Source organism: Zea mays, chromosome 9, assembly GCF_902167145.1.
Source record: "Zea mays cultivar B73 chromosome 9, Zm-B73-REFERENCE-NAM-5.0, whole genome shotgun sequence".
Taxonomy (NCBI): Eukaryota; Viridiplantae; Streptophyta; class Magnoliopsida; order Poales; family Poaceae; genus Zea; species Zea mays.
Window position 1 is genome coordinate 132,281,558 of NC_050104.1, and position 11,079 is coordinate 132,292,636.

General features: G+C 54.5%; 1 protein-coding gene and 1 non-coding gene across 2 annotated transcripts; one reads left to right on the top strand and one right to left on the bottom strand.

Moving 5' to 3' along the window:
• Positions 1-3,314: 3,314 nt before the first annotated feature.
• Positions 3,315-9,646, bottom strand: LOC118473395 (E3 ubiquitin-protein ligase RFWD3-like). The gene is made up of 7 exons (XM_035962671.1): positions 9,206-9,646; positions 7,341-7,419; positions 7,167-7,256; positions 7,050-7,094; positions 6,888-6,923; positions 6,650-6,703; positions 3,315-6,565 (listed from the first exon to the last, which is right to left on the bottom strand). The coding sequence occupies exons 1-7, from the start codon at positions 9,484-9,486 to the stop codon at positions 6,428-6,430; spliced, it is 723 nt and encodes a 240-aa protein (XP_035818564.1). The 5' UTR covers positions 9,487-9,646; the 3' UTR covers positions 3,315-6,427.
• A 170-nt stretch (positions 9,647-9,816) lies between these two features.
• On the top strand, positions 9,817-9,977 carry LOC111590227 (U1 spliceosomal RNA). The gene has a single exon (XR_004852936.1). It is a non-coding gene; the product is annotated as a U1 spliceosomal RNA (small nuclear RNA).
• Positions 9,978-11,079: the final 1,102 nt, after the last annotated feature.

The following is an 11,079-nucleotide window of genomic DNA, read 5'->3' on the forward strand; positions in this document are numbered from 1 at the left end:
GAGTAGCCAAGGAATAGACAGCGGGTGGAGCGAGGAGAAAGCTTATGTGGAGCGGTAGCGGAAGTGTTAGGGTAGCAGGCACAGCCGAACACGCGAAGGTGGTCATAGGAAGGGGATGTGCCGTATAGGGCGAAGTGGGGGGTAGGGTGGCGAACCGCCTTCGAGGGAAGACGGTTGAGGAGGTGGGTGGCAGTGTGCAGGGCCTCTGCCCAGTAGCTGGCAAGGAGAGACGCCTGGAAGAGGAGGCAGCGGAGCATATTAGTGGTGGTGCGGATCATGCGTTCGGCTCTGCCGTTCTGAGCAGAAGTGTAGGGGCACGAGAGACGCAGCTGGACGCCATGAGTAAGGAAGAAGGAGCGAGAGGCGTGGTTATCAAACTCGCGGCCATTGTCACACTGCAGAGCACGGACCGGCGACGAAATTGAGTGGATACCCAGGTGAAGAAGTGTGTGAGGGTGGTGAAGGTGTCCGACTTCAACCGAATCGGGAAGGTCCAGAGAAAATGGGAAAAATCATCCAAATCACCAAATAATATTTATAGCCAGAAAGACTGAGTACAGGGGAGGTCCAAAGATCACAATGAACCAGGTCAAAAGCCTGCTCAGCCCGAGAAGAAGAGGTAGTAAATGGGAGACGAGTATGTCGGCCTAACTGACAAGCATGACAGAGACCCTCAAAATGTCCCCTACTACATGAAAGATCTAGACTGCTGGTAATCTTGGTCATGACGTCGGGTCCAGGATGGCCGAGACGTCGATGCCATGTGGTGGAGGAGGTGGTGGAGACCAGGGCAGGAGGTGGAGACACGCCGGCGGTGGAGGGCTAGAGCGTGTAGAGAGGCCCCGAGCTGTCACAGCGGGCAAGAAGGGTCCTGGTGGCCAGATCCTTCGCAGAAAAACCAGAGGGGTCAAACTCAATAGAACAGGAGTTGTCAGTGGTGAATCGACGAATAGAAAGAAGGTTGTGAGTGATGTGGGGAGCTACGAGAACATCGTTGAGGTAAAACGGCCCAGGGAGAACCGAGGCACCTACTGAGGTGACTGGCAGAGTGGAACCGTTTCCAACGACGATCGAGGAAGGGTGAGAGGGGAGGGGGGGATGAGAGCGAGAGAGCGTGCCTGCCGTGGGAGTGGTGTGGTACGAGGCGCCGGAGTCGATCACCCAGTCGGAGGGGGGCGGGGTCATCGCCATGGTGCTGAATGCAGCAGCGAGGGAGGTGCTGTCCCAACCACCGGCCGGCGGGGACCAAGGCGGCGAGGTGTGGGTCCCCGGGGGCAGGAGCGCGGGCGGAGCCTGGGGCACGACGGGAACACCATAGGGAGGTGCGCCGTAGTGAGGAGTAGTCAGGAGGGCTGGCGTCGGAGGACGGGGGGTACTCGGTGCCTGGCCCGGCCACATGGCGATGGTCCCGGTCCAGGGGTTGTAGAATGACGGCCACGCGTGGCCGCCACCCCGGCTGGAGGGACCACCACGAGAGGAGTCGCCCTTGCGGGAGCGACGACCCCCGTCGGTCGTGGAAGTCGGACGAGGGGCCGTCGGGACGGCAGGTGGAGGGCGGGTGGGAGCCCCAGTCGAAGGAGGACGGGTGGCCTGGCCCCCTGAAGGCGGCTGACCACTGGTAGGAGCGCTGTAGAGGGCCGAGGCAGGAGTGGGTGCCTCATTCGCCATGGTGAGCTCCTCGAGGAGAAGCTCGTTCCGCACGGCGTGGAAGGTGGGGAAGGGCACGCTCCTCTTGATGAGAGCCTTCAGGTGGCCGTAGCGGGGGCTGAGGCCACGCAGGAGGTTCAGCACCAGGGTACGATCGGCAACTGGCTCGCCGAGATCGCGGAGAGAGTCAGCCAGGCCCTTCATCTGGCGGCAGTATTCTCCCACGGAGAGGTCCCCCTGAGAGAACAGGTGGAACTGGGCGTCGAGGTGGAGCGCCCGCGCATCCCGATTCCCGAGGATCTGGTCCTCGAGAGCGAGCCACGCCTGGCGAGCAGTGTCCGCCTGATCGCGGATGATGTCCTGCAGCTCAACGGTGATGGTGCCGTGGAGCCACGAGAGGACAACGCTGTCCATGAGGCACCAGGAGCGAGGCGGTGGAGCGTCGTGGTCGACAAGGACGTGATCGTCGAGGACGAACCGCCGCAGCGTGAGGAGGACCTGGCCTCGCCAGCGGGGGTAGTGGGAAGACGCCGGATCCAACACCACGGACACGAGGGCCCGGATGTTGTGAAGACCAGCGGCTTGAGCGTGGAGAGCAGCGATGAGGTCGGCGTCGAGGTCGGAGGCGGGGGGGTCCGCTGGGGGCTCCGCATCGGCGAGAGTCGGACGGCCGAGGAGGCGCTGCGTGGTGGCCATCTGGGTGGTCAGAGCGGCGTCCAGGGCACGCTCACGCTCCAGGGCGAGGGAGGCAGCGTGCGCGCGCTCCCGCGAGGCCGTCACAGCGGCCTGGATCGTGGCGAGGGTGCCGACGAGCGGGGAGTCGGTGGAGGGCGCGACTCGGTGACTCCAGGTTGGTGGAGCGAAGGCGGGAAAGCCCGGAGGGGAGCTGCGACGCAGGGGCAGCGGGGAGGCGGCGGGGATCGGCCCAAGGCCGGCGATGTAGGGGGGGGCCCCGTGGGTGAGCGCGCTGCTGGGTGCAGCAGGGGCGATGGGGGGGTGGGTGCCAGGGACGGTGATGTCCCCGACGTGGAATCCGGCCGAGGGGGCAGTAGGTGCGTCCATCGGGCGTGTACGCAGCAGGGGAACGGGCGTCGGGCGCGGGTGTCGCGGCACAATGCAGTGCGCGCGGTCGGTGGGGCCGGCGTCCGGGCGCGGTGCGGACCAGGGCGCGAGGCGGCCTGGCGCAGAGGGGCGGCGGGGACGGCGCCTGGGCGGCGCGGCTCCCTGGCGCGAGTGTGTGGCCGGGGTCGCGACCAGCGGCGGCCGTCCAAGGCGCGCCTGGTCGAGGGGCAGAGAACGGCGCCGGCTCGGCAGCAGCCCCTGGCGGCGCGACGAACGGCGAGCGTGGGGACGGGCGGCGCGGTGGGAGGCCGGCGCCTGGGAGAGAGAGGAGTGGGAGAGGGGAGACCGGCGGCTGGGTACCGGCGGCGGCTGCAGGGGGAAGAGGCCCCCTGGCGGCTGCGCAGGGGAGAGGAGGCCCCTGGCGGCTGGCAGGAAACAGAGAGCTAACCTATACTGAAGATACCATGTTAGAATAGGAACCCATACCCTAATCAGGGGTTGGGAGTGATATTAAATAGAGAGAGTAACTGGGCCAAGGCCCATTACACAGGGGTATAACGGTCATTACACGGGGAATAACACAAACCCTAGACGGGTAGTCTAACATATGCCTTAATCATAGGAGAGATTGGTTAAGATTAGTTTCCTTTTCATAGGCCTTAATCATAGGAGAGATTGGTTGAACCAGAGGCTATATATGCCGTGTAATAGACTGGGAAATAACCAAGCAAGATCAATTATCCAAAACTGCTCTTCTCCCTTGCCTCTCTCAAGCCACCGGTGAGGAACCCCTCACGGTGAAGGTCTGGAGCGCGACTACGAACTGCGTAGCCGCGGTCCAGCGACGTTGGGCGTCGAGGCGCTTGACAACCTGGTATCAGCGTCACGTCGATCCTCACCCACCCGCTCTTGCCCTCCACCATCCCCTTCCACGCCCACCGCCTCCACCGACCACTCCATCACCATGGCTGAGCCCACCATCAAGGACCTCATGGAGCTGATGCAGTCTTTCCAGACCGAGTTGGCTGCCGTGAAAGCCACCATGAAGGACAAGTCGTCCTCGTCGTCCACCGACGGCGGCGGCGAGCGCGAGGATCCCCCTCGTTTGGATCGGCCCCCCAGGTTCCAGAAGCTCAACTTTCCCCGGTTCGATGGCACCACCGACCCGATGCTCTTCATCAACAAATGCGAATCCTATTTTCGCCAACAGCGCACCATGGGGGAGGAACGCGTGTGGATGGCCTCTTATAATCTGGAGGACGTCGCGCCGGGTACTACCGCAAGTTCGTCCACGACTACGGCAAGATTGCAGCACCCCTCACCGCGCTGATGAAGAAGGAGGGCTTCTCCTGGAGCAACGAGGCCCAGGCAGCCTTCCAGGACCTCAAGATGGTCGTGACCTTGACTCCGGTTTTGGCGCTGCCGGACTTCACCAAGGTCTTCATCGTCGAGTGTGACGCATCCACACACGGCTTCGGGGCGGTCTTACTGCAAGAACATCATCCGATCGCCTACTTCAGCAGGCCAATCACCCCCCCGTCACCGCGCGCTGGCAGCTTATGAGCGGAAGCTCATCGGGCTGGTGCACGCCGTGCGACACTGGCGGCCGTACCTGTGGGGGCGCGTGTTCCTCGTCCGCACCGACCACTACATCCTCAAGTTCCTCCTCGACCAGCGCCTTTCGACAATCCCGCAGCACCATTGGGTGGGCAAGCTCCTCGGCTTCGACTTCTCGGTGGAGTACAAGTCGGGCGCCACGAACACCGTTGCCGACGCGCTGTCTCGGCGCGACACCGACGCGGAAGGCTCGGTCTTGGTGCTGTCCGCGCCCCGCTTCGACTTCGTCGACCGTCTCCGTCAGGCTCAACTTCATGATCCGGCCCTGGTCGCCATCCGGGATGAACTCGCGGACGGCACGAGGGGCGCACCATGGTCGCTGTTCGACGGCATGGTGGCATACGCAGACCGGCTGTACATCCCGCCGGACTCCCCGCTGTTGCTAGAGGTGGTGGCCGCTACGCACGACGACAGTCATGAAGGGGTGCAGCGCACTCTACATCGCCTCCGCCTCGATTTCTTCTTCCCCGCCATGCGTCGTGTGGTCCAAGACTTCGTCCGCGCTTGCGCTACGTGCCAGCGCAACAAGTCTGAGCACCTACACCCGGCGGGCCTGCTGCTGCCCCTGCCCGTTCCCCAGGCCGCGTGGTCCGACATCGGCTTGGATTTCATCGAGGCGCTGCCCCGCGTTGGGGGCAAATCAGTGATCCTCACCGTGGTCGACAGGTTCAGCAAATATTGTCATTTTATTCCTCTGGCTCACCCCTACAGTGCTGAGTCTGTGGCCCGGGCGTTCTTCGGCGAGATCGTTCGCCTCCATGGGATTCCTCAGTCCATGGTGTCGGACCGGGACTCCGTGTTCACCTCGGCGTTCTGGAAGGAGTTAATGCGCCTCACAGGCACCAAGCTGCACATGACGTCCGCCTTCCACCCGCAGTCCGATGGCCAGACGGAGGCGGCCAACAAAGTCATCATCATGTACCTCTGGTGCTTCACTGGGGACCAGCCCCGCCAGTGGCTACGTTGGCTACCATGGGCGGAGTACGTCTACAACACGGCGTACCAATCATCACTCAGGGACACTCCTTTCAAGGTGGTTTACGACAGGGATCCTCCCTCCATCCGCTCTTATGAGCCTGGCGATACCCGGGTGGCGGCGGTGGCCAAGACAATGGCCGAACGCGAGGAGCTCCTAGCGGATGTTCACTACCGCCTGGAACAAGCCCAGGCCGTCCAGAAGAAGTTCTACGACCGCCTGCACCGACCGGTCTCCTATACCGTGGGCGACTGGGTGCTGCTGCGCCTGCGTCATCGGGCAGCCTCCTCCCTTCCCCACGCGCCCAAGGGCAAGCTGAAGCCGCGCTTCGTCGGGCCGTATCAAGTCACAGAGCTCATCAATCCGGTGGCAGTTCGCCTAGCGCTACCTCTGCGTGCCAAGTTGCACGATGTCTTCCACGTCGGCCTTCTCAAGAAGTTCGTCGGCGCCCCACCAGCTACACCACCTCCTCATCCACCCACTCACAATGGGGCGGTGATCCCAGAACCGGAGCAGGCTGTTCGATACAGGTTGGCTAGGGGTATTCAGTAGGTGCTCATCCGCTGGAAAGGGCAGGCCACTACTGATGCTACATGGGAAGATGTCGCCGACTTCCGCGACAAATTTCCCCACTTTCAGCTCGAGGACGAGCTGATCGTCGAGGGGGGAGAGATATCATGTACGACCGCACTTACAGGCGCCGTCGTGACGCCAAGAGGGCTGCAAATCGCGCAGCCAAGGCAGGCGCCACAATCAGTGGCTAAGTTTAGAAAGATAAGGATTAGTTTCCCTTTTGCATGCCTTAATCATAGGAGGGATTGGTTAATATTAGTTTCCTTTTCATATGCCTTAATCATAGGAGAGATTGGTTAAGATTAGTTTCCTTTTCATATGCCTTAATCATAGGAGAGATTGGTTGAACCAAAGGCTATATATGTCGTGTAATAGACTGGGAAATAATCAAGCAAGATCAATTATCCAAAACTGCTCTTCTCCCTTGCCTCTCTCAAGCCACCGGTGAGGAACCCCTCACGGTGAAGGTCTGGAGCGCGACTACGAACTGCATAGCCGCGGTCCAGCGACGTTGGGCGTCGAGGCGCTTGACAGGTGCATAATCAAATGGGGCTAGAAAGAGGGAATCAGACAACACTGAAAACGGACCTGGAGAGCAAAACTTGACAGATTGTTGTGGTCAATGTCCTTTGTATGCGAGGCAATTAGCTCTGCCCCTAGTATTCCATCTGATGACTGCTCTGTCACTCTCTTCACAGTTGATTGTAAAAATGTTAACAATAAAGCATCTATTACAACGATCAATCGTTAAAATCAAGTGATACTAGTGCTTACCTGTCTCTTTTTGTTTGATTCATATATTATATTTTGTTGCAACATAATCTGCCTCTGCAGGTGATATTAGGAAACATAAAGGACTGAACATGACCCTCTACTGAGCGTGTAAGGGTTTATGCACAGAAAGTATTGCTCAATTTAATTTGTAATAGAGTACATCAGAAGGAGTCACCCATGTTTCCTCAGAGAAATTGGTCAATTCGGTTACTGAGACAATATTTCATTTGTGTGGTACCTTATGCTCTTTTATCTCCTCAAGTAATTTTGCTTGCTGCATGGAAACATAAAGAAAGCATAAGCTTTGGGAATAGGATATGCAAGTTGTATTAATTGCTCCTGGACGGAATGACCATAATGTTAAAGTAGGAACAAAGACTGTACGAAAGAGAGAGCTTACTTGCTTCTCAAGATATTCATTTCTCTCTCTCAAGGACAATACTTGCTGCACAAATCAAACATGCGTCACTAGATGACCACAGCTCACTAATACCACCAAGGAAAGTAAGTGACTAACCTTTTCAAGATCATTATTGGGAACAACAATCTCTGGTACATAGAGGTTGATGATGTTGTTCTGTGTATATCTCTTGCCACATTGAGGACACTGAGTAAGTATAAACAATGAATCTGATCAATCAGAAGGATCCCCAAAACAACACTATTATTCTGAGCTCAATAGCCATCATACCGGTGCCTTTTTCTTGCCGTACTGCAGTAACCACATCTCTAAGCAATGTCTGCCGTAGACATGTCCACAGGGGATGCAACTAGACGTGGAATATCACAGTTAGCAAATTAAGATCCTCCTCTCGCAATGGTATGAATATAAGCAGGTATAGGTAGGGGTGGTAATGGATCGTGGTGCAAATGTTTATTCACAATTCGGTAGGGTCCTAAAAATATTTTAGTTCATAAATGAATAGGAATGGACCCCATCCTAATCCGATCCGTTTTTTAAATTTTATAGTGTAAAATTTAGAGCCCATTGTCACCGTATAGGAACCAGGACCATTCGCTTTGCACACTAGTCAGATGATAACCCATTTTTCTAGCATAGCAATACAAGTACAAATCAGGCTAGAAAAAATACAGGTAAAGACAAGCTATTTCTCTTTTCACACAATCTGTAACGTTTTATGAAAGTGACATGGTCAAGTAAGAGCAACCCCAACAGCCTATTTAAAACAACGTACTTGGTAAAAAAAGAAAAAAAATCTCATAGAAACCCATTCCAACAGACTCGCCTTCTTCCTCGCCTCTTCATCCCGCTCGCCATCGCCTGCCCTTCGCTCGGTACATTTGCCGAGGCTGTAGGACTCGCCATATCCCCCTCTCGCCCTCCCGCCGCCTTCCATTCCCGCGCTTTCCCGCCCGCTCTCCCAGCCTCCCGCCGCTTCGGCGTCCTCCAGTCCTCGCGCGTTCGTCTGCTCATGCTAGGGGCCTGTGCACAGTCGCTGCCATCGCGCCCACATTCTACTCATGTTCAGGCCGCCGCAAGCTCGCCCAACATCTTGTAGCGGTTGCAAGGTCAGTATGTTGCTCATGAATGCACTTCAAAAGTTCATCAATAAATTATTGGATTCATCTTTGTTGTCTGTCTATGCTTTCTCTAGTTTCATAAGGCAAAAACGGTGGCATTTGTGCCTACTTTTTTGTGTGTTTCTTAAACCAAAGGTGAATTTGTGCCTACTTTTTATGTGTGACTGAAATCAAAGGTTTGAAAGCAAAGGTCTGGAACCAAACCCGATACTGACAAAAGGTCTGCACACGACACTCCTAGTTGGATTTGTTTTTTTCCTTGCAGGCCTATTTGTGCATACACTTCTGCGTGGACAGTAGCACATGATTTTTCTGTAGGAGTTAAAACATCAGCCGAAGAATGCATGTGCTACTCTTTTGTGTTAATGTAAATTATCAAGAAACTGAAACAGATCAGCAATATTGTAATCTGTAAGTGCAAACTGAAACAGACTTGTGCTGCAATTTTCAGACTATTCGTAATGGTCAGTTTAATTGTGATAAGTTCAATGAGGTTCCCTATCACATAGATTCATCAACGCGTGGGGACTCGTCCGCGACGGCGGCATGAGGACTCGCATACGACGGCGGCAGGGAATGGTCTGCCGTCCCGCGATGGCGGCGTGGAGATAGCCCTGCGATCCCAACGTCTAGTACGCGCACCACGGCACCAGTAAACTCTAAATTTAGCTAGGATTTTATCTAGGCTGTTGGAGTTGCTCTAATCTCCAGCGAATTAGCGCAGTTATATCCAGATCCAGAGGCTTGTAAACGCATAGCAATTGTGCACTCCTAGAGATGAACTCCCACTACACCCAATTACAGTGCTCATGGACCACAAGAGTCACCATCTAAAAACATAAATAGCGACTGGTTAGAAAACACAGTACGCTGATTTCGAAATTCGTGGTTTCAGCCAACCGGCATAGCCGCACAGGTACTAGATCAGCTGATCATTAGAAGTTGTGAACCACGCGAGACAACAAGTTGGTCCGCAAACCCACAAAATCACAGAAATATACAATTCCTCCTCACCTCACGCGATGCGAACCATCAGCGGTCCACGCGACCATACAAATGGGGCAGCTGGGAAGGCATGGGTCCTCCGCCTCGGCTTCACTCTCCGCCGCCTTATACTTGCTGGCAGAGCCGCCCGGGCTCCTCGCACCGTCACCGGATCCCTCGCTCCCCTCCTCCTCCTCCTCATCGCTCCCTTCCTCACTCGAGCCGGACGAGCTCACTTGTACAGCCGTGGGAGCAGCCACCTCTGGGGCCGGCCGCGGCCGCCTGCCCCGGGAGCCCGACCGTGACGGCATTGGGGTGGGGTGGCCGTCTGGCCGAGCTTCGCCGCGACCGGATTGGACTATTGGAGAGCGGCAGAATGAACTGGATTGGGAAAAGAAATTTCAGCGAGTGATGGCGCCGGTCGGTGAGCGAGCAACGAAAAGGTTGGCGCGCACGAGTCGGAAGATTTCATGGGCTTTCGTTTATGGGCTCTGCAAAATAACGAGCGCTCGCCCACTTCCAGCGCTCGAGCGACAGGGTGACTGGGTGAGGCGCGTTTCGGTTAGTCCCACCTCGCCGCCTGAAGCTGGGTGCGACACGTGAGGAGGCTACATAAGCAGCGCCCCTGCCTACTTTACAACATACTTACCTGGACGGGGTCGACGGGCTATCAAGAAGGCCCGTGGCCTAGGTCAATGGCCCACATTGCACTTGGTGGGTGCGTTGGCTTACCATCTCCCCAAGTGGGAGAGTGGACGTCATAATTTGTGGTAGAGGGGGTACGCGTTCGCGCGGCCCCTGCCAATTCTAAGTAATTTTGAAGTTTTTTCTTGATCTAGATCAGGGTTTCTGATCCATAAATTCGAAACTTTGGTACAAATTTCATGTAATTCTGAAATTTTTTTTTACATATCTGGGTTCCTGATCTATGAAGTCTGGCTGCCTTCGCCTGCTCGGCCCCTGCCAGTAGGGGCCGCTGCAGTCTGGTCCACGTCACAAGAAGCGAGAGCAACATAGACCGTCGAGGGAAACTATTGGTGCACCGTAATTCTGTAGCTGACTATCAAATAAATATATTTTAATTATAAAGCTAATTACGTAAATTTATTAAACCTAATTAGTTCTGTTTATTTAATAATTATAATAGATATTCAAATATTCGATGTGATACGAACTAAACTTTAGTCAAAGAAATTAGACACGCCCGTAAAAGTGGAATCTTAGGGGGTGTTTGACACTACTTTGGTTCTAGCTTAAACTGTGGTGTATAATATAAATTTAAATGATTTAAAAATATTTTTAATCTGAATAAAAAATAAAATAAATTATCTAAATGTCTTCTAAAAGTTTGCAACTTCAACTTACATGATTTTTTAAAGTTTCTAATTACCTGCTTCATCTAAATGTCTACTCTGGGTTACATGAAGTCAAAAGCAGTCCCAAATAGGGCCTTAGATCCACGGTTTGCCGGCTCAATATGTCCACAATAGAGCTCTTGACACTTGTCTCACAAAAAATGGAAACCTACACTTGTCTCACTAAAGGTGAAATCTTAGATCCACGCTGAAAACATGTGATTCAAGAAAGTTGAAGCTCTCGTAAACGTGGCCTTAATGTACTCCGTCCTAAATAACCTACAATCCTTCTAACTTTATTAGAGAATGGAGAGTCCTTCCAATCAACAATAATCTCCAATAGTCACTCAACAATACTATAAATGCTAGATGACGACAATCACTAAACGAAACAAGAGAATAACCAGTCAAAGATCGCTCGACTAGTGCCACAAGATGTAAAAAATGAAATGCATTAGAAACTTTTAACCTTGACCAAATGATGATCTGAATTATGCAAGTGAGTAGAGTTTATTTCTTTGCCCTAAACATGTGTGCACAAGTGTATGG

Coding starts and splice junctions, on each gene's coding strand:
- LOC118473395 (XM_035962671.1), bottom strand. CDS start 9,486: ATGCCGTCACGGTCGGGCTCCCGGGGCAGGCGGCCGCGGCCGGCCCCA. Junction 7,095..7,166: donor CCAATAATGATCTTGAAAAG/GTTAGTCACTTA, acceptor TGATTTGTGCAG/CAAGTATTGTCCTTGAGAGA. Junction 6,924..7,049: donor ATGAATATCTTGAGAAGCAA/GTAAGCTCTCTC, acceptor GTTTCCATGCAG/CAAGCAAAATTACTTGAGGA.